This window comes from Sus scrofa, chromosome 9 (genome assembly GCF_000003025.6).
Source record: "Sus scrofa isolate TJ Tabasco breed Duroc chromosome 9, Sscrofa11.1, whole genome shotgun sequence".
In the NCBI taxonomy this organism is placed as follows: domain Eukaryota; kingdom Metazoa; phylum Chordata; class Mammalia; order Artiodactyla; family Suidae; genus Sus; species Sus scrofa.
The window spans coordinates 75,868,651-75,892,048 of record NC_010451.4 but is presented as its reverse complement, the minus strand read 5'-3'; the positions used below and the strand labels follow the sequence as shown (position 1 = coordinate 75,892,048).

At 39.1% G+C, this 23,398-nt stretch overlaps 1 protein-coding gene across 7 annotated transcripts in view; it reads left to right on the top strand.

Moving 5' to 3' along the window:
* SLC25A13 (solute carrier family 25 member 13) overlaps positions 1-23,398 on the top strand; it is a 199,186-nt gene that overhangs the window by 88,558 nt on the left and 87,230 nt on the right. For all 7 annotated transcript variants that reach the window (XM_003130160.5, XM_021102403.1, XM_005667626.3 and 4 more), the window contains one exon: positions 16,249-16,388. In XM_003130160.5, the coding sequence (XP_003130208.3) occupies positions 16,249-16,388 (140 nt within the window). The remainder of the gene's footprint in view (positions 1-16,248; positions 16,389-23,398) is intronic.

The window sequence follows — 23,398 nt, the reverse complement described above, 5'->3', positions numbered from 1 at the left end:
AGGTTATTATAGAATATTGCATAGATTTCTCTGTGCTGTATACTAGGTCCTTGTTGGTTATCTATTTTATGTATAGTGTGTATATGTTAATCCCAAACTCCTGATTTATTCTCTCATTTTTTCCCTTTTGTAACCATAAGTTTGTTTTCAAAGTCTGAGTCTGTTTCTGTTTTGTAAATAAGTTCATTTGTATCATTTTTAAAGATTCTCCATATAAGTGATACTGTATGATATTTGTCTTTCATTGTCTGATTGACTTCACTTATGATAATCTCAGGGTCTATCCATGTTGCTGCAAATGGCATTATTTCGTTCTTTTTTATGGCTAATATTTCATTTATATCTTCTTTATCCACTCCTCTGTTCATGGACATTCAGGTTGCTTCCATGTCTTGGCTATTGTAAATAGTGCTGCAATGAACACTGGGGTGCATGTATCTTTTTAAATTATAATTTTTCTCCAGATATATGCCCAGAAATGAGATTACTGTATCATATGGTAGTTCGATTTTCAGTTTTGTAACAAACCTCCATACTGTTGTCCAAGTGGCTGCACCAATTTACACTCCCACCAACAGTATGGGAGGGTTTCCTTATCTCCATACCCTCTCCAGTGTTTATCGTCTATAGACTTTTTGATGATGGTCATTCTGATCATACACCGTCTTACATCGCTCAGTTTTGACGCCCCCCCCCCCAATCTCTTGGTGTAGTATCTTTTAATTTTAAAAATTGCTCCTTTTAGAAAGTGAATCTAGGGCAGAGAACATCACAACCCCTGCTATTTCCTACCTACTGTTCTGAGGAAATGCTTCCCTGGAATTGCCGCAAATCACATAGACTGTGATCCTGTCTCCCCTGCCCCACATATCTGGCAGCCCTGTCCTATTGCCAGCTGTCTGTATGGACAGAGCTACCTACCCTATCCCTGCATGCCTCTTCTGCCATATGGGGCCTCCACTGTTGCTTCTGTCCTGGGATTGCTCTTGCCACCCAACCTTTATTTGCATATGAGTGCCATGCATGACCCTGCCAAGCCCATCCAACTGAAACAATAGGCTGTTTTGGACTGAATGGTACCACCACCCCCCACTCCCACATTTGTATATGGAAGCACTAACACCCAATATGTAGCACATCTTCTAATTCATTCATCTGTTGATGGACATTTAGGTTGTTTCCATCTCTTGGCTACTGTGAATAGTGCTGCTGTTATGAACATAAGGGAATGCATATCTTTTTGAATGAAAGTTTTGTCCAAATATATGCCCAGGAGTGGGATTGCCAAATCATGTGGTAGTTCTGTATTTAGTTATCTGAGGTACCTCCATACGGTCTTCTGTAGTGGTTGTACCAATTTACATTCCCACCAGGAGTGAAGGAGGTTTCCCTTTTCTCCACACCCTCTCCAGCATTTGCTATTTGCAGGCTTATTAATGATGGCCCTTCTGATCAGTGTGAAGTGGTGCCTCATTGTAGTTTTGATTTGCATTTCTCTAATACTAAGTGATATTGGCCATCCATATGTCTTTTTTGGAGAAATTTCTATTTAGGTTTTCTGCCCATTTTTCAGTTGTTTTGTTGTTGTTGAGTTATATGAATTGTTTGTATGTTTTGGACACTCAGCCCTTGTTGATTGTATCATTTCAACTATTTTCTCTCATTCCATAGGTTGCCTTTTTTTTTTTATGGTTCCCTTTGCTGTGCCAAAGTTTTATAAGTTTGATAGGTCCCATTTCTTTATTTTTGTTTTTATTTCTATTGCTTTGGGAGCCTGCCCTAAGAAAACATTTGCACAGTTTATGTCAGGGAATGTTTGCCTATATTCCCTTCTAGGAGTTTTTGGTGTCTTGACTTATGTTTAAGTCTTTAAGCCATTTTGAGTTTATTTTTGTACATGGTGTGAGTGTGTATTCTAGTTTCATTGACTTACATGCAACTGTTCAGTTTTCCCAGCACCATTTGCTGAAGAGACTGTCTTTTCCCATTGTGTATTTTTACCTTCTTTGACAAAGATTAATTGACTGTAGGTGTCTGGGTTTGTTTTGGGGCTCTTTATTCTGTTCCATTGGTCTGTATGTCTGTTTTTATATCAGTACCATGCTGTTTTGATTACTGTAGCTTTGTAATATTGTCTGAAGCCTGGGAGAGCTGTGCCCTGGTTCTGTTTGTTTTCCTTGGGATTGCTTTGGCACTTCTGGGTCTTTTATGGTTCCATACAAATTTTTGGATTATTTGTTCTAGTTGTGTGAAAAACGTCATGGGTAATTGATAGGGATTGCATTAAATCTGTATATTGCTGTGGGTAGTATGGCCATTATAATGATAATAAGTCTTCCAATCCAAGAGCATGGGATATCTTTTTACTTCCTTGAATCTGCTTTAATTTTCTTTATTAATGTTTTATAGTTATTATTTATTCCAAGGTATTTAATTTTGGAGTTGAGATTTTTTTTAAATTATTTTTTTAATATTCATTTTCTAATACTTCCTTACTAAAATGCAGAAACACAATCATTCTACTTTGCTGAATTCGTCAATCAGTTCAAGTGGTTTTTGCGTGGAATCCTGGAGGGTTTTCTAAATATAATATCATGTCGTCTGCCTAATGAGATAATTTTATCTCTTCCCTTCCAATTTGGATACCTTTTATTTCCTTTTTCTTACTTTTTTTTTTTCTTTTTTCTTAAATATTTATTTCTTTCTTTATGTTTCCTTTGGCTCGGACTTCCAATACTATGTTGAATGAAAGTGGTGAAAGTGAGCATCCTTTTCTTGTTCCAGATTTTAGTGAGAAGTCTTTAGCTTTTCTCAATTATTATATTGGCTCTGGGTTTATCATAAGTGTCTTTTATTATGTTATGATATGTTTCCTCTTTACCCACTTTGGTAAAAGTTGATCATGAATCGATGTTGGATGTGTCAAATGCTTTTTCTGCCTCTATTTAGATGATCTTATGATTTTTGACTTCTCTTCTGTTAATGTGATGTGTTACATTGATTTGTGTATATAGATCCATTCTTGTGAACGTGAAATGAATCCCACTTGGTAATGGTGTTTGATCTTTTTTACATGTTTTTGGATTCAGTTTGCTACAATTGTGTTGAGAATTTTTGCATCTATATTCATCAAAGATATTGCAGTATGATTTTCTTTCCTGAAGGTACCTTTGTCTGGTTTTGATGTTAGGGTGATGGTGGAGTCATAGAATGCCTCCTCCTCGGTTGTTTCTAAGAGTTTAAAAATTATCTGTATAAGTTCTTTGTATGTATGGTTGGTAGAATTCACCTGTGAAACCATCTGGTCTTGGACTTTTGTTTGTAGGGAGTTTTTAAAAATTACATATTCAGTTTCATTTCTAGTGATTGGTCTGTTCAAATGATGTAGTTCTTCTTGATTCACTTTTGGCGCACTGTATGTTTCTGGAGAGTTATCTATTTCTTCTAGGTTGTCAAATTTGTTGTCATGTAATTGTTCATAATATTCTCTTAGTGTTTTTTTGGTTTGTTTGTTTGTTTGTTTTGTATTTCTGTTGTATCAGTTGAGATTTCCCCTTTTTCATTTCTTATTTTGTTCATTTGGGTTTGTTCTCTCTTCTTGGTGAGTCTGGCCAGAGGATTGTCAATTTTGTTTACCCTTTCAACTAACCAGCTCTTAGTTTCATTGATTTTTTTCTGTTCTTTTTTAAATCTCTATTTTATTGATTCCCCCTCTACTCTGTATGATTTCTTTCCTTTGCTTGCCTTTAGGTTTTGTTTGTTCTTTTTCTAATTCTTTTAGGTGGTAGGTTAGGGTGTTGATTTGAGATTTTTCTTCCTTTTTGAAGAAGACCTGTATTGCTATGAACTTCTCTTTAAGAACTTCCTTTCTCGTATCCCATAGATTTTGTATGGTTTTGTTTTCATTGTTGTTTGTTTCAAGGTATTTTTTAAATTTCTTTTTATTTCCTCATTAACCCATTTTTTTTTTGTATGTTGTTTGGTCTCCATGTAGTTAGTTTTTCTCATTTCTTTTCCTGTGGTTGATTTCTAGTTTCTTGCCATTGCAGTCAGAGAAGATGGTTGAAATAATTTACATACTCTTAAATTTGTTGATGTTAGTTTGGTGCCCCAGTATGTGTTCAATCCTAGAAAATTTTCCATGTGCACGTAAAAGAATGTATATTCTGGGTTGTTTGTTGGTTTGTTTTGATGTAATGTCCTGAAAATATCAATTAAGTCTAACTGTTCTATTATATCATTTAGGATCATTTTTTGCCTTATTGATTTTCTATCTAAAAGATCTGTCCATTGATGTGAGTGTGGTGTTAAAGTCTCCTACTCTCATTGTATTCCACATAAATTTCTCTTTTCATATCTGTTAGTATTTGTTGTATATTTTTGGGTGCTCCTGTATTAGGGGTATATATGTTGATAAATGTAAAATCCTCTTCTTGTTTTGATCCTTTTATCATTAAAGAGTGTCCTTTGTCTTTCTTTAGGGCCTTTATTTTAAAGTCTGTTTTGGGAGTTCCCGTCGTGGCGCAGTGGTTAACGAATCCGACTAGGAACCATGAGGTTGCGGGTTCGGTCCCTGCCCTTGCTCAGTGGGTTAACGATCCGGCGTTGCCGTGAGCTGTGGTGTAGGTTGCAGACGTGGCTCGGATCCCGCGTTGCTGTGGCTCTGGCATAGGCCGGTGGCTACAGCTCCGATTCAACCCCTAGCCTGGGAACCTCCATATGCCGCGGGAGGGGCCCAAGAAATAGCAACAACAACAACAACAACAAAAGACAAAAAAATAAATAAATAAAATAAATAAATTAAAAAGTCTGTTTTGTCTGATAGCATTGCAGCTCCTGCTTTCTTGTCATTTCCATGTGCATGAAATATACTATTCCATTTCCTCACTTTCAATCTATGTGTGTCCTTTGCCCTAAGGTGGGACTTTTGGAGGCAGCATCTTGCTTTTTAATCCAGTCTGCCACTCTTTGCCAGTCTGTCTTTGATTAGTACATTCAGCCCATTGACATTTAAGGGTAATTATTGATAGATATGTATTTATTGCCATTTTAAATCTTGTTTTTCAGTTGATTCTGTGTTCTTTTTTGGATAGATGATTTCCTTTTATTTTATGCTTATATCCTCTTCTTCTTAGTTTTTGTGAATGTGTTTTTGATTTGTGGTTGCCCTGTTTTCCATATATGCTAACCCCTTCCTTTATCTGTTTGCTTTAGACTGATAGTCATATAGGCACAAACACTTTGTAAAAAAAAAAAAAGTCTAGATTTTCATACTCTCCTTCCCCACATTTTATGATTTGGATGTCACTTTTACATTGTCATGTTTATTACCCTTTTGCTGTTCCTCTTGTTTATCATCACTTTCACAAATAGGTTTTTGTTTTTGTTTTGTTTTGTTTTTAATTTGAATACTGGCTTATTTAAGTGATTGCTTTAAAATTGCTATTTCCTCCATCCTATATCTTCTTAATTCTTTACTATTTAAAGGACACCTTTCAATATTTCTTTTAGGATAGGTTTAGTATTGCTGTTGTAGTTTTTTCTTGGCTGAAAAATTCTTTATTTCTCCTTCTATTTTAAATGATGTTTCACTGCAGAGGTCTGTTTCATTGTTTGCCCCATCAGGGGAATTCTGTTCTTTTAACTGGGAATAGTTCTTGTGCCTCTTCATTTTGCATATATATATATATATATATACACATATATTTTAATGCTGTGTGTTTAGGGAAAACAATTATCTACTGTAGTCGTGGAGGGCTGTTTATATGCAGAAGCATCCCTGTATAGCTTGTGTGGGTTTACTGTTTTTTTGGCCTGAGGGCTGCTTTGGGTTTGAATGCTTGCTGCCTCTTTCCTCAATGTGGGCAGACTTTTATCCTCTTGATGGGGGGTGTGCAGGTGCTTGGCCTGTGCATGCTTCCAGGGAAGTTGGGGAAATGAATGGCACCTGTATGTGGTTCATGGTTGCTAGGCCCATGGTAGTGAGGGCAATCCATGGGGAAGTGAGTGCTGCAGACTGCACCTGTTTGCAGGACCTGCAGTAGTGGCAGTGACTCCCAGGGAGGTGTGGGCAGTACTGAGGTCCCTTGGGAGCAACAATGGCATGGTGTGTGTGTGTTCATGGGAAGTGTGGGCAGTGGGCAGCACTCAGTTGCAGGGTCCTCCATCATAGCAACCCCTGGGGCAGCGAGTGATGCCTAGTCATAGGACCCTCATTGGTGGTGGGCTCCACCCACCTCTGGAGTCTGAGATTGCCAAGCTTTGTACCTGCCCCTATAGCTCTTGGGTGTGCAGAGAAAGAAGTTCCTATGGCCTTCCTGCCTACCCTCCTCTCACACTCTCCAACAATGACAACTTGCAACTTGCTTCTCTGGTGGACCCAGGCTTCCTCCCACAATCCCTTGGCTATGGCACACCACTCCTCAGGCTGTCTGCATCCAGCCAACAAACCCTAGTCCTCTTCCTAGGACTGACCTCCAAAGTCTAAGCCTCAGTGCCCAGCCCCTGTTAGCACAAGTCCATGTGCCTGATGCACAGTGAGGCCACAAACACTGGGGTTTAGAGCAGAGAAAAGTTTGTTGCATGGTCATGAAAGGAGTTGGGTGGCTCATGCTCCAAAAATATCCCAGACCCACCCCCAACCAAATTTGCAAGGCATATTTAAAGGCAAGGTGCAGGAGAGGCTTGGCTGGTTGTTGCAAACTTCTTGGTACAGAAATCCTTTGTTCTTGTAGCTATCACAAAGGTCAGGTCCTATAAACCTCAATTAGATACATTATACTTCTGAGAGTAGCAAAAGCAGAGGATATGGGGGAAGAGCCTGCCCTGAGAAAGCCCTAAAGTGTCCTGCTAAGTTACATCTCTGCCCAGCGTCTCAGGTGGTGGTGCTCTGGATGGTGGTACTAGTTGCGTGTGCAGCTGTCTGTCTGCTTTGCCTTCCTCAGACTGGCTGCTGTGCTTTTCTCTGAGGCTCTGAGGCTCCCCCTCCATTCTGGCTGATCTCCCTGCCACTTAAGTGGCTTCCCAGGATGTGGATTTCTTTCCTCTTTTATAGCTCCCTCTTTGGAGTGCTGCTCCTGCCCGAATTCTTTCTACTCTCTTTTTGTTCTGTGTTTTTAAATTTCCTTTTGTTCTACCCAGTTATATAGAGGTTTTCTTGCCTTGTCAGAAGGCTGAGGTCCTCTGCCAGCATTCATTCAGTAGATGTTCAGTGCAAATTGTTCTACATGTATTTTTTTTTTTTTTTTTTGATGTGTTTTTGGGAGAAGGTGAGCTCCACATTCACATCCTCTCCTCTGCCATCTTAATCCTGGAGCCAGACCCATGTTTTTTAAAAACAGCTTTATTGAGATATAATGCACCCATTTAAAGAGAATCAGTCAATGTTTTTGAGTCCCATTGCATGTTTCTGCAACCATCCTCAGTTTTAAAATATCTTCATCATCCCCAACAAGAAACCCCATACATTATCATTCCTACTGCCACTTTCCCCTGGTCCCTCCAGTCCTAAGCAACCACTTTTTGTCAAAGGAAAAATATACTTTTTGTCTCTATGAATTTGCCTGTTCTGGACATTGCAAAAGAATGGAATCATACATGTCTTTTATGACTGGCTTCTTAGTATATTGTTTTCAAGGTTTGTCCATGTCATTGGATGTAATAGTACTGTATCCCTTTTTAACTGATGAATAGTTCACATTGTCATGGATATACCACATTTTGTTTATCCATCCTTCTGTTAATGGACATGCTGGTTGTTTCCACTTCTTGTCTGCTGTGAATAATGCTGCTATGAACACTTGTGTACCAGTTTTTATGTGAACGTAGGTTTTTTCATTATTCTTGGATTTATACCCAAGTAGAATTGCTGGGTCATGTGGTAACTGTTTATGTTTTTGAGGAACTGCCACACTTTTCCAAAGTGACTATACTATTTTATGTTCCCAGCAGCAATATATGAGAGTTTTGCATTTCTTCCCATCCTCACCAACACTTGCTACTTGTAGGGGTGCAGTGGTATCACATTGGGTTTTTGATTTGCCTTTGCATTTTGATGTTGAACATATTGTAATGTGCTTATTGACCCTTTTGTCTTTTTTGGAGAAATGAATATTCAAATCCTTTACCTAATTTTAAAATTGGATGATTTGTCTTTTTATTATTGAATTGCAAGAATTCTTTATATATTCCAGAGTTCTTTGTCAGATACATGATTTGCAAAATTTTTCTCCCATTCTGTAGTCTGTCTTTTCACTTTGTTGATGATATCCTTTGGAGTACAAAGATTTTGAATTATAAAGAAGTTCAATTTATACATTATTGTCTTTTGTTGCTTGTGTTTCTGATATTATATCTAAAGGAACTTTTCTAATCCAGAGTCACAAAGATTTATGCCTCTGTTTTCTTTTAAGAACTTCATAATTTTAGCTCTTATATTTAGGTTTTACTTAACTCCATCTTTGTTAGTTTTTGTTTGTGGTGTGAGGTAGGGTTCCAGCTTCTTTTACGTGTAGATATCCAATTGTTCCAGCACCATTTAGACTAATTTCTCCCTTTTGAACTGTCACCCTTGTTGAAAATAAATTGACCATAAATGTAAGGGTTTATTTATTTATTTATTTTATTTTTTGTCTTTTTAGGGCCACACCTGCAGCATATGGAAGTTCCCAGGCTTGAAGCTGCAGCTGCCAGCCTACACCACAGCCGTGGCAATTCCAGATCTGAGCTGCATCTGTGACCTCCACCACAGCTCATGGCAATGCCAGATCCCCGATCCACTGAGCAAGGCTAAGGATCGAACCCCATCCTCGTGGATACTAGTCAGATTCATTTCCACTGTGCCAAAATGGGTACTCCACACAGTTTTGATTACTATAGCTTTGAGGTAAATGTGAAATAAAACTTTGTTCTTCTTTCTTAAGATTGTCTTGGTTATTCTGGATTTGTTGAACTTCCGTATGAATTTTAGGGTCTGCTTGTCAGTTTCTGCAAAGAAACCAGCTGGACTTTTGATAGCAACTACACTGAACATGTTAATTACTTTGGAGGAGTTTTATCATCGTAACAGTATTAAGTCTTCCAGTCCATGAACATGGAATGTCTTTCCATTTAGATCTTTTTCAATTTCTTTCAACTGTTTCTGTAGTTTTTAGAGTATAAGTTTTGCATAGCTGTTGTTAAGTTTTTTCCTAAGTAATTCTTTTTGAGGCTATTGTAAATTGAATTGTTTTCTTAATTTCATTTTCAGTTGCTCATTTCCAATGTATAGAAATACAGTTGATTTTTATACATTGCTCTTGTCTCCTTCAACATTGATGGACTTTTTAGTTCTAATAGTTTTTTTAAAAAATGGATTCCTTTTAGGACTTTTAATGCACAGGATCGTGTCTTCTACAATCTAGCATTTAAAAATTACAACTCTTTGAGGCTATGACCATACTGTGTGGCGTAGGAAACTTACTAGGGGAAATTAGTTGACTTTTGCGATTATATTTAGGAAAGAAACAGTTGCCATTTTGTAATTGTCTTTTTTTAATCTTAAAAAAAATGTAGTGGACTTTTAGGCTAGAAACATTTCTGGGGAAAGCAAAGTCCCAAAATAAACTCAAAGGCTCTTTGAGCTTATTTGGTGAAGTTTTGCTTTTAATAATATCACCATTATTTGGTGATATTGTGGGAACTATAGACCTTCCAAACAGAGCTTGTTTGGCACATACTGAAATAACAATGATTATACCTTAAGAGATAAGCATTATAATTTGTTTTTACTTTCAGGAGGAGTAGCTGAGCTAAGAAAAATATGACTTTAAATATCCAAAATATTTATCTAGTGCTTCATTAATATTTCATTGCTAATTCAGTTTTGCTTCTTTGCCTATATGACCCAACCTGGGGGTAAAATTTTAAGACCCTGTGCTTTAGACTAGGAGAGATCTTTTTTTTTTTTTTTTTTTCATTTTTTAAGTTTTATTAAGTATAGTTGATTTACAATGTTGAGATAATTTATGCTGTACAAAGAAGTGATTTAGTTATACTCATACACACATCCATTCTTTTTCAGATTCTTTTCCTATGTAGATTATCACAGAATATTGGATAGAGTTCCCTCTATATAGCAGGTCCTCATTGACCATCCACTCCATATACAAGAGTGTGCATATGCCAACCCCAAACCCCCAATCGATCCCTCCCCTGCTTCTGATTTTTTTTTAAGTTAGTAATAAATCAGACAATGATGCTTATTTGAAAGCCATCCTCTGGTGTGGTATGAATTATAGTTCATATATAAATGACACCAAGTAACCAAAAAGCCTAGAATATTTTCCTCTTTTCCTCACTAGGACTGCAAGTTAGGTTTTGAAAGGTCAGAGAATGGTGATGATTTCGTGATAGGATGGCCCTAAGAATGACTCCTAGAATCTTTCAAATTAAAGCTCATGGAATTTTCCATGAAACAGAGTACAGAGCAGAATTTGAAAATCTGCCATTTATAGCAACATGTATGGACTTAGAGATTATCCTAGTAAGTGAAGTTAGACAGTAAAAGACGAACATCATTTGATATCACTTATATGTGGATTCTAAAAAAAAAAAAAAAAAAAAAGGAATCAAATGAACTTATTTACAGAGCAGAAACAGACTTACGGAATTTGAAAACACACTTATGGTTAAGAAGGGTATGGGATGGGAGGGCGGGGAGATAGACTCGGAGTTTTGGGATTGACATATGACAATGTGGTGTATGGAGTGGTTGGCCAGTCGGGACCTAGCACAAGGAACTCTACCCAGTTATTCTGTGATCATCTGAATGGGAGAAGAATCTAAAAGAAAGTGGGTGTGTGTGCATGTATAACTGAATCACTTTGTTGTACAGCAGAAATTATCGCAATATCATAAATCAACTGTACTTCAATAAAACATTTAAAAAATGGGGGAAAAAGAATTTGAAAATGACTTTGGTATTTAGTTTCTGATTTTCTAGTTATATGATGGAAGGAGTACTCTTACCTTTCATTGCCTCACAGGCATGGAGAAATCTTAAAACAATCAAATGTTAAGTGAGAAAGCTCTTTGAGCCTCCTAAAGGGAAAAAAGAATATTAGCTTGCGATGATATTACAGGGTCTCCCAAAGTGAGGGGAGAAATTCTAGAACTCATTGTGACTACTGGGCTTATGGATGTTTCCATTCATGAACATTCAGGGAAATATAGAGGCGAAGCATTTCAGAAAATTCAGTGCCCCAGAGTGACTTATGGGAGCAGGATGAAATATTCAGAGATTATGAACCTAATGAAATTATTTTTGGAAAAAAAGTGTGGTTTTTCCAGAGCGACAAAATTTAAGAAATATTTTAATTTCTTAAGAAGAGTTGATTATCCATGAAAATGACTATAGAAAATATAGGTAGTTTTCCTCTTTACCAGTAATCTTCCTTCCCTCTGGCACATATCATTTGACTTTTCCAATTAGAATGGCTTAGTCATCTTACGATATTTGAGTACATAAACCTGTGTAAGTTACGAGAGTGAAAAATCAATTTTGTAGAGATTGTACCAAGTGACTAAAAAAAAACCCTCAAGGTCTATTTTTTTTGTTGTTGTTTTTTAAGCAGAATTCCATAATCAAACTGTTCTTCCCATAGCAACCTTTTCTTTACCACAAATGTAGTATCAAGTAAGACCTTAGGGTTTGAAAATAATAATATTTGCTGCTGGCAAGTGATACCAACATATGTAAATGCTTAGACCAGGATCTGTCATGTCTCTGTGACATCAGGGGACTTTGGTCCAAAGTGTTCAGATTGGACCCTTATTCCCTTTCAAAAGAAATGAACCCTTCTTCATATTGTTGCTTTTTACTGGAAAAAAAAAAATCCCTCAGATTTATCTGATTAAATCATCTACAGCCTTCAGGACCCTAATCAAGTTTTATCTTCTGTGGGAAGCTTTTTTTCTCCCACTTTTGCAAGTGCATCCTCCCTTAAACTTCTATTGCCTTGTCATGAGGAACTCTCGCAGTTTAGCCCAGTATACTCTTTGGATGTGCTATTATTCCTTGTGGCATGAACTTGGATTCAGCTCTTGGACTTGAATTATCCCACCCTTCTGCTTCCCATAATACAGGACAGTGCTCAGAGCTGTGCTACTAGCTGAGGACTGTCATTGTTACAGTGGCCAGTATGTTAGAACAGCTGAGAACTGCAGTGGACCCCATTCTCAGGGTCATGTAGTTTGTAAACTGTCCAGCTCCAGGGATCACCAATCACTTAGGCCCTGAAATGATTGTCATTCACTGAATTGTACAATGTGTACATCCCCTTGGGTCTGCTAGTGGCTAGAGCTTACACTTAACTGCATTACATTAACTAGTCCGGAGTGTCTTTCCTACTTCCTTCCTTTCATATTTTTTGTCTATTTCAGTGGGGAGTTAAAAATCCCTTCTGTAACCCTTTAGGACAGTGTTTTTCAAAATGAGGTCCAGGACCCTTGAATCATAAAAACCTGGGATGCTAATTAAAATGCAGGTTCTTTAGCTCACATGAATCAGCCTCGGTGTGGGGCTGGAGACTTTAATAAGCAAGACTGATGATCCTTATGCACTTCACTGAAATCTTAAGAAATGATGAAATGCCTTTTTGGTAAGGTGGAAACTGTAGGGCCTCAAAGGGTTCATACCACTGTCCTTAATCTGTTGGACTATTGTAAACCTTTTTTTAGTCATTTAAATTCAAGCACAACTTACTGAATGTTTGTTCTCTGCCCACCATTGTGCCAGCCACAGTGGGAGAACCAGAAGTGAAAAATATAGCCTTTGTTCTCAGGATGCTGATGATCTAAGGAAGAGATGCTTAATAAATGTGTATACTCACACAGACCTGTCTGCATACCTAGACATGCTATATAGAGATACCATTTTAAAAACACTTTATCAGTAGTACAGGTTTATAGAGTTGGCAGTTTGTAGAGGTTGAAACAGGTCTTAGAGATTCCATATAGCTCTGTACTTCAGAGGGACTAGATCTCAATGCTGCGAGCAGGTATTTGCATAAGAAAGACAAGCTCTAATGGAAAAGCAGAAAATGCTCTAGACTTCGGGTTCAGAGTTCACAGTTTTGAATTCAGGCCAGAGTTGTAGTAAGCAGTAAATGATAGTTCCTTTAATTATAGGAAAAATAAGGTTGTTGATTAGAGTGAGGTGTATTTTAAATTCATTTACTAAGTTTTGGATAACTTAAATTTGTTATATATATTTATAGTTTTATACCATATAAATATTAAAACATAATAAATCCTTTAGCTTTATAAGCCAATAGTGGGTTAATATCTTCTGTTACTTCCTATAGGACATTGAAGATATCAAGAAAAGGAAGGACCTCAGTTTTTTTAAAGTATAATTGACTTAACATTGTTGTGCCAATTTCTGCTGTACAGCACAGTGACTCAGTCATACATGTACATATATATATGCACACACACACACATATATTCTTTTACTTATATTATCTTTCATCATGATCTATCCCAGGATATTGAATATAGTCCCTTTGCTTATACAGCAGGATCTCATTGCTTATCCATTCTAAATGTAATAGTTTGCATCTACCAATCCCAAACTCTGCATCTACCAATCCCAAACTCCTAGTCCATCCCTTTCCCTCTCCCCATCCCCCTCCCCCTGGGCAACCACAAGTCTGTTCTCCATGTCTGTGAGTCTGTTTCTGTTTTGCAGATAGATTCACTTGTGCTCTATTTTAGATTTCACATATAAGTGATATCATATGGTATTTATCTTTCTCTTTCTGACTTACTTCACTTAGTATGGTAATCTCTAGTTCCATCTGTGTTGCTGCAGATGCCATTATTTTGTTCTTTTTATGGCAGAGTAATATTCCATATGTACCATATCTTCTTTTAAAAAATTTTTTTATTATAGTTGATTTACAGTGTGCCATCTCTTTTTAATCCATTCATATTTTGATGAGCATTTAGGTTGTCTTGGCTATTGTGAATAGTGCTAATATGAACATAGGGGTGCAAGTATCTTTTTGAATTATAGCTTTGGAAGGACCTCATTTTTGACAGCTGTCCTTTGCTTATTGCACTGAAACATTATTTCACCAGAATACGTTTTAAAAAGGAATCTATTTCACTAGCTTGGCAGAAAGGTGGGCAAAAAGACATTTTTGTTTGTATATTTCTCTATAATTCTATTATAGTATAGAATGGTCACATCTTTGTCACTTGAACATCATTTCTCATTAGACAATTTATTGGTCTGGATTGGAAGACTGTGGGGCCTTCCTTGAATTTGTACTGGGCCTGCTTCCTATAGAGGCGTAGACATTTAGAGTAAGGAGGGAGCTACAGATTATCTATTTTATCACACAGAGCCATTTGAATAGTAATACCTAGCACATGGCAAGTGCCTAAGAAATTTTAACTGCTATTAGTAGCCAAATTTGAACCCAAGTCATTTGAATTTCAATTCGGTAATTTCTTATGGGGTGTTTCAGAGCCAAAATTTGCAGAGAACCTCCTCTGACTTAATTTATTTCATTCATCACCTTTCTCCACCCTCACCCAGATCCTCTCGGATGCTGTCCTTTTTTTTTTTGTCTTTTTGCCTTTTCTAGGGCCGCTCCTGCGGCATATGGCAGTTCCTAGGCTAGGGGTCCAACTGGAGCTGTAGCCACCGGCCTATGCCAGAGCCACAGCAATGCGGGATCCAAGCTGTGTCTGCGACCTACACCACAGTTCACAGCAACGCCGGATCCTCAACCCACTACGCAAGGGCAGGGATCAAACCCACAACCTCATGTTTCCTAGTCGGATTCGTTAACCACTGCACCACGACGGGAACTCCCTAAATCTCAATTCTTGATTCACTTCATTTTTCTTAGTCCTGTTTCTTTTTTTGCTGAAAGTGGAAAAGATGGAATAAAGTCGAAGAAATTGAAGGTTACACTTTAAAGCTTTTTATTTTATTGTCCTCAACAGGTCCAGCCTGAGGTTTCCTGCCATCTTTTATAAAATTTATGCCTGGCATAATTCTGATTTTTACTGCCTTCTCTGTGCAAATACACACCCAGCCTTATGCTGATGGCAGCACTACTGTTTCTTCATGGCAAGGCTTGAAAATTTTCTGGAAACTTTAAAACCATGGAATAAAAACTTGTGGGTGTAAGGGGAGGTGGAAGTAGGAAATTTGGGGGAAACAGTGGGAACATGTGCCAGGGTTTTTGGCATCCTTTAGAGGACTAAAAAATTTACTTCTTTTTTTTTTTTTTTTTTCAAAATAGTTGCAAAGGGAATAAAAACAAGGTAGCAGCCATAGTTTGCTCATAAAAAGGAGCAGGTTTGGTAGACATATTTAAAGGTCCGAAGGCCGGACAAGTTCATTGATATAATTTATGTCCCTTTACCCTCCCGACAATATAGACTCTTGTCGGAAGCAGGGGGACTAACTAGTAAAGAAAAACATGAAGCTTTAAGAATGTAAAGTTTTCCATACTGTTGTTTTCTGTTCTCTGTCAGGCCCTCGTACCATTTGCAGTAGAGGCTAAAAGGAGGGGAAGGATCAGTAGGTAGTACATGTGGTAGTTAGAATGGGAGGAGTTGGGCCTTGGAGAACCTGTGGGGTTGGCAGGGTAACATCGGAGGATGGGGCTGCTGGCTCTCCCTCCCTTGGCTCTTGTCTTTAAATGTGGCCTGGGGAGCACTGCGGCTCTTTAAAGCTCGGGTAGAGCCTCAGTGCTGTTGAATATATGCGTCAAGATTTATATCCAACTGATTTCTAAATCTTGAAAAACATTTTCATAGTTTGATAAAGGACTATATTTAAGACTTGTATAGTGTTTGGTGTATTTCTGTATGTTATATGTGCGTTTCCTGCCACTACAGATTGAGTTATATTCCTGGTGCCTAGAAAATAGTATTTATTGAAACAAAATAGATGATGATAGGAGACATGGCTTATTACTTTGGTTTGGTTTGCTGCTACCTTTGAGGCCTTTGTGTATGTGTGTGTGACCTCTTGATTTTTTTCCCCCTTCATTTTATTGGGCGGGATTATTTACTTTGATTTCATGAGACTCCCATTTTTATTTCTGCTGCAGTTTTCTAATCTTTGCGTTTTTAAAGTTGTTACCTTTTATACCAAGAAAGCAGCACTATCCATTGAATAACAGTTTTTTATGAGGAAGAGCCTGATTTGCTTTGTTTTAATCAACCTTTCTTTTCTCTTTTCAGAGGACGTTAAGCAAGTTTTTGAACAGACCACAATTCATCAACGTATTCCATTTAACTGGGATTCAGAGTTTGTGCAACTCCATTTTGGAAAGGAAAGAAAAAGACACCTGACGTATGCAGAGTTCACTCAGTTTTTACTGGTGGGTCTAGTTCTTAGAAAAAGTTAAAAAGAGTGAATAAATTAAACTGGGATCCTGATCCAAACGTGCTAATAACCCTGGCCAACCATCTTACTTAGAAGTATTTCTTTGCTGCTACGTAGAAGCTGTGGTAGATTAAATGGCCTCTTACGACTGTGTAGAATCCCTTCATGTTTAAATGGGATACACATTAAGGACCCAGGAAACAAGTGATTTGCTGAAAGTCACGTAAATCAGAAGGGGCGGAATCAGAACCTGAACTCTTGCCTTATGAGTGGTTCTACTACTGTTTATCAGTATTTTTTCTTCCCTTGAGAAATGGACAGATGTCATCAGCCTCAAACCATAGAATCATTTCACCCGAGGTCTTGAGTAGCCAAGACACTGGGTCTGGGACTGACTGTATATTGGAATCACCTGGGGAGCTTTAAAAAATTGTGGTTTGGATCCCTCCCCCTCTAGAGACTAGATCTGATGTTTGGGGTGGGGACTGCCTGGGTGCTGGGATATTTAAAGCTTTTCACATTCTTCAGTTTTGTAGCCAGGTTTGAGAATCACTGTTGGGAGCACTTGCTGTTCATATTCAGGGTTCAACTCATCCACATGTCTGGGATACCCCTGGCTCAGGCCCTCCTGCCTTTCTCTCTTCACTTCCCCCAATGATGATATTTTCACTGGGCTACTGATGATGTCAGTGGGAAAGTAGTAACGAAATACGATGACCGTTTAGTTTTCCACCTGAAGCATAATTTCAAGACTGTTAATTCTGATATTCATGTTTAGTCACTAGAAATCACTATCTATATGATACATAGGTCTGTGTGATAAACCACTCTTCCTTTTGGATTTTATGCATGTGTTTAGTTTCTCTAACACTTTTATTTATATTTTATTAAATGAAATATTTGAAAAGACTTAAGGGAATCCATTTCATATGTTTTAATTCTGGGTCTCAAGGCAAAATTGGCCAAGGAAACCATCATCTTCTTTTTTTTTTTTTTTTTTTGGTCTTTTGTCTTTTTTTTTGTTGTTGTTGTTGTTGTTGCTATTTCTTGGGCCGCTCCCGCGGCATATGGAGGTTCCCAGGCTAGGGGTCGAATCGGAGCTGTAGCCACCGGCCTACGCCAGAGCCACAGCAACGCGGGATCCGAGCCGCGTCTGCAACCTACACCACAGCTCACGGCAACGCCGGATCGTTAACCCACTGAGCAAGGGCAGGGACCGAACCCGCAACCTCATGGTTCCTAGTCGGATTCGTTAACCACTGCGCCACGACAGGAACTCCCATCATCTTCTTTTATTTCTTTGATGGACATGTAGTTGGTGTACAATATTAGGTTAGTTTCAGGTGTACTATATAGTGGGTTGATGTTTGCATATGTTATGAAAGGGTCACGATGGTCAGCAGTAACCGTCTGTTCATGTACAGAGCAATTAGAGTATTATTGACCCTATTCCTCATGTTGGATAAGACATCCTTGTGGCTTGTTTATTTTATTACTGGAGATTTCTCTCTCTTAATCTCCTTCACCTATTTTGCACACACATCCCCTCCCCACTGCCCTCCTACCTCCCCTACCCATCTTCCATTCTTTGTTATCTGTAGCATCAGCAGTGGGTGTCTAGGTGCCCCTGCTTCTTCTGTGTGCCCAAGACCTTACTAGAACCTCCTGAAGAGTGTGGGAAACACAGTCTGGATGGGGGCAGAGGGCACAAGGGTACCAGGCCCTGTGCTCATTCAGTCAGCATTTTGTGGTCTCCAGTCTTAGAGGCACCAGCCTATGTAATAAGGTGGCTTTAATAGATGCTCCTCTTTTTGACTTTTACTGGTATGTGAAATTTGTCATGGTTTTTAATTTGCCTTTATTTCCCCAGCCTTTGAAAACTTAAAACAAGTTGCCTTAAACATGCCTTTGTAATTTTTTAAAAAAACATGTTAATATCTATGAATTCCTGGTTGTAGTTCTTTATAAACACAAACCTGCTTAAATAACTCAGGTGGAGGATGGAATGTGAGTGGTTAGGTTTGTTCTGTTGTTTACACAAGACACTGGCGCGCAGTAGGAGGTGGTATTCATTTTGATGAGGAATAATTACAATAATGCTATTGAGACAAATGCCTCAAATTGACTTTATGGAACACAGCCTAATTAACTTTTAGTCTTAATGGGATGTTAGCAATAGTAACGATGATCACATTTCCCTTTAAGCAAGTATCAATTATGCGGAATTGAGTCGGCTGTAAGCCACTCAGCTGCTTTGAGGCCCTCCTCAAGATACGAGGGAGCCAGAGTCAGAGATTGGATGGCTCAGGGATTACCGATTAGTTTTCCAGCTGCAGTTTGCGAGGAATTTGCTTGTATTTGACACCGTTCTGTACTGGCGAAGGCAGTCACCCCTCAGTGTCCTGCATGGGATGATTTTGACGTTGTAGCCAGAATGCAAGTGCAAACCTTTTACTAGATTCTAATGGTGTAGGTAGATAAGGAGGGCCTTGCTTTTGTGTCCCACTCTAGTCCTAGATGTAAAGGAGTGAATGGATGTATCATGATAGACTTGGTGTGAATGCCAGTTTTGATGAATGAAATACCAGTTTTGATGTCTACCTTTGGGTCACTCTCCCATTGCCCCCCCCCCCCATTCAGATGCTTTCTTTGCTTCCTTTGAAGTCTTCTGAATGAAGGTAGAGCTTCAGACCTCATCTTCAAATACTTGGCTCTTTTCTTGATGCAGGAAACTTCTTCTTCTTCTTTTTTTTTTTTTTTTTTTTTTTTTTTTTGTCTTTTTGCCTTTTCTAGAGCCGCTCCCGTGGCATATGGAGATTCCCAGGCTAGGGGTCTAATTGGAGGCTGCAGGAAACTTCCTAAACATGTAAATGAACTACCTCTCCTATGTTCTGTGCTCTTGCTTTGTCAAGCATGTGCCTACCTTTCTGCTCTGGGACAGGGCTCAGAAACACAGTCACCAGCCCCCTGGCTGGTGCCATGGCTGAGAAGTGTTTGTGACTTCAAGGTGCCTATTGTCAGTAACATCTGTCAATCCCACTTAAGGTTCTAGAAGGTATTTCAGGTTGGTTCCAGCCAACTCAGCCTCACACTCTTGTGTTACCTGTGCTTATGCACATGTTTATGCCTCCTGGGCAGTGCCATTCTCTGCAAGGTCAGTTTTTTCCCCTACATTTATGTTTTATTATGTCGAAGCAAGTATGAGTTTGTTACAAGCCATCAAGTGGCTGTGAGGACTCTGCCTGTCCACACGTTCATCTGCATACTGAGGCGGTCACTGCTGATCCTGGGCATCGATTGACTGCTGAGCTAGAATGTCGTCTGTGCCTTTGTTTAAAATTCGTGCAGTGGTGAATCTCTCCTACATCCTTTGATTTGCCTGATAAGTAGCAGGGACACAAAGCCTCCTTTTGGTTTTTATTTTTATTTTTATGTTGCTTTTTAGGGCTGTACCCATGGCATATGGAGGTTCCCAGGCTCGGGGTTGAATCTGAGCTGCTGGCCTATACCGTCATCCAACTCGGGGTCCAAGCTGCATCTCTGACGTACACCACGGCCCACACCAACAGTGGATCCTTAACCCACTGAGCGAGGCCAGGGATCAAACCCGCGTCCTCATGGATGCTAGTTGGATTTGTTTCTGCTGCACCACAATGGGAACTCCCACTGCTGCTATTTTTTATGCCCAGTTCTATCATCTCCACTTAACTGCATGAGTGATGGTGTGTGTGTGTGTGAATGTTAATACAGTTTTATGTGTGGAATGTAGGTGTGTGTATTTTAAAATAATATATAAGCCTTTCCAACTAACCTCACCACTTAGAGCAGAGCTCTAATTTTATGGTTATTTGAAAAAATGGATTTTAATATGCTGAAAACAGTACATTTAGAAAGCAATTTGGAGAGATTTTCCTATTCTGTACCTGATGGAACTCTGTGTTCATGAATAATATTAACATAGAACTCTCTACCCTGTTTAGGAGTATTCTTGTCATTATTACGTGCATGGGGCAAACCACCCAATTCAGCAAATGTTTGCTGAGGATGCAGGATTTGTCGAGAGGCCTTGTGCAAAAGGCTCAGAGATGTAGAGGTAACAGCAACTTTTGAGACACTTATAATGCACATGTCTAGGGGGTGTTCTATGTTTATTCACCCTACAGCTCAAAAGGCATAGTTGCAAGCAGGTGTAAAACATATGCCCTATGAGGTTGCTCTTTTATAACACAAATCCTTAAGATTTATATCATAACTCCTCATGGTAGATGTAATCCTGAAACCAACATTCAAAGTGTGGTTGGAGCAGCCATCCAGAGCACAGAATTAAAAGGCCAGATACTAGCGTGAGGTCGTCCAGTTAACAGCACCACTTAACAGAGTAGACTAAGGGCTTTCACTTTAGTCTTTTGGTGGTTATCTCATTTGTGATTTTGATTTGCATTTCCCGAATGGCTTATAATATCGAGCATCTTTTCATGTATTTATTACTACTTGTATATCTTTGGAATTATGTCTGGTCAGATACAGTACCCATTTCTTATTGCATGAAAGTTGTATGTAGGCAACTGTGAGCACAGAGTGATAGAAAGGCCTCTTTCTGCCCAATTATTCTATAGAGTCAGTACTAAGAGTCCCTCTCAAAAAAAAAAGTAGTAATAGTAACAATTTTTATAATTTACAAAGTGCTTTTAAATATTCTATTTCTGATAACTGCATCCCCTAATACCCTGAGAGGTAATTACCATTATCCCCCATTATATGAAAAAAAAATAAACAGACTCCAGGGTAAAATTTTGCATTTACAGGTAATTTTATGGGGAAATGCTCCTGGCTTTCATTAAGTTCCCAAAGGAGTACCCCAAAAAGGGTACAGAACAACTGTTCTAGGCTTAACTTCTTGCATAAGATCACAGCCACGTGAGGAATTAAAATACTATACTGTTACCGCTATCCTCCATTATACGATCTCCAGGGCCATGGCTGTGAAGTTTGTTTCTGGAAGGGGCCGTGTTTCTGAATGGGCGTGTACAGTTACGCATTGCTGGACATTTATTGCCAGATATGATAATGAAAAAGCCATATTAGGGGTGTGTGTTAAATGTTGTTTCAATTTACTTTTTGATGTGTTTTATAATCATGGGTATATATTTCATATATAGTTAATACAGTGTAAAAGTAATCTATGCATAGGAGTTTCTAGTTGCTCCAGTCTCTGTATAGAAAAGTCTTGGATTGCTACCCAAGGCAGTATACTTGTTAACTAGAAACCTTTTGCTATTAACTACCTCTCACCTAGCATTTTCCTGCTTAGAAAGTGCTTTGCCTTGTATTGGTCTTTATAGTCACTTTAGCTGTTAAGTAGTTTCTATATGAAAGATGAGCACAAAGAAGCCTGGAGGGGTTTTCTGGGTTTGTTTGAGACAGGTGGAACAAAAGTTGGTTTTAATCTTTCTAAATCTCCAGCAATGTTTTTCAGATTTTGTGTAAAATTTTTCAGAAGTGATTATTTTAAAAGCCGGAGCTCTGGGCCTCTTTTCCCACCAAGGATCTGATTCAGTAGGTCTGGATAAGGGCTTAAGAAATTGCCCTTCAGGGAGTTCCTGTTGTGGCACAGTGGTTAACGAATCTGACTAGGAACCATGAGGTTGCAGGTTCAATCCCTGGGCTTGCTCAGTGGGTTAAGGATCCGGCATTGCCGTGAGCTGTGGTGTAGGTTGAAGATGCAGCTCGGATCCTGCGTTGCTGTGGCTCTGGTGTAGGCCAGCAGCTACAGCTCCGATTCGACCCCTAGCCTGGGAACCTCCATGTGCCACCAGAGCGGCCCTAGAAAAGGCAAAAAGACAAAAAAAAAAAAAAAAAAAAAGACAGAAAAAAAAAAGAAAGAAATCGCCCTTCAGATAAGCATCCTGAATTGTGATGTTCCAGATAGCCCAAGGGCCGTACGTTGAAAAACATCGCCTTGATGACAAAGCCCTTAGTGTTTAAAAGCACAGAATCTGGGAGTTCCTGTTATGGCTCAGTAGGTTAAGAACTGAACATAGTCTCTGTGACAATGCAGGTTCCATCCCTGGCCTTGCTTAGTGGAATAAGGATCCGGTGTTGCAGCAGGCTGCAGTGTAGGTTACAGATGTGGCTTGGATCTGGTTTTTGCTATGGTTGTCCCGTAGGCCGGCAGCTGTAGCTCTGACTTGACTCCTAGCCTGGGAACCTCCATATGCCACAGGTGCAGCCATAGAAAGAAAAATAAATAAGAGATAAAAATAAAAGCGCAGAATCTTGTGTTCAGGTCTTCATCCTAAGGTTGATTGGGTAGCTCACAGAGGCAAACGTGATCAGATTTGTGCTTCAGAAGGATCACTCTGGCTGTTGTGTGGGAGATCAGGTGGAGAGGGAGCTGACTGGAAGAGGGAGACCAGCTGGTCACTTTCTAATCCAAGAGAGAAATGACTGTGGCCTGGTTTGGATGGTAACAGTGATGAGCTGAAGAAAAGTTGAAGGGATGGCCCTGACCTGGCTTAGTGATTTGTTAGGATCGGGCCAACTAAGGATATGCAAAACTCATGGTTCACCACTGTATTTTAGGCTTGGCCAGGTGGGGGATGGTGGTGTTTTACTGAGATGGGAAGCAGAGGAGGAAGGGATGCAGGAGGAGTTAAAAGGGGCTATGAGGAGTGCTGTGCATGTAATTGCCACTCAGGTGACTGGGTTGTTTCCACCTCATTGCCCCCTTGGGGTTGAGATACCATAGGAGCCCTACCTATGGCCCCACAGATTTGGGCATTTCCAAGAAAATCCTCTTCTGCATTTTATGGAGCCAGGAAATTTCTTCTGTTTCCAGGGGCCTTCCTCCTATTGCTATAGGAATCTAGAAATCAGCAGTGCTCTAAGCTGGTGAAGAGACCAGATTTTGAAATTGGGATTCTGTGAGTTAGCCACAAAACAGAGTATCTGACTTTGGAGAGAATGGAGCTAAAAATCCCCTCGAATATCCTCTCATCAAATAGA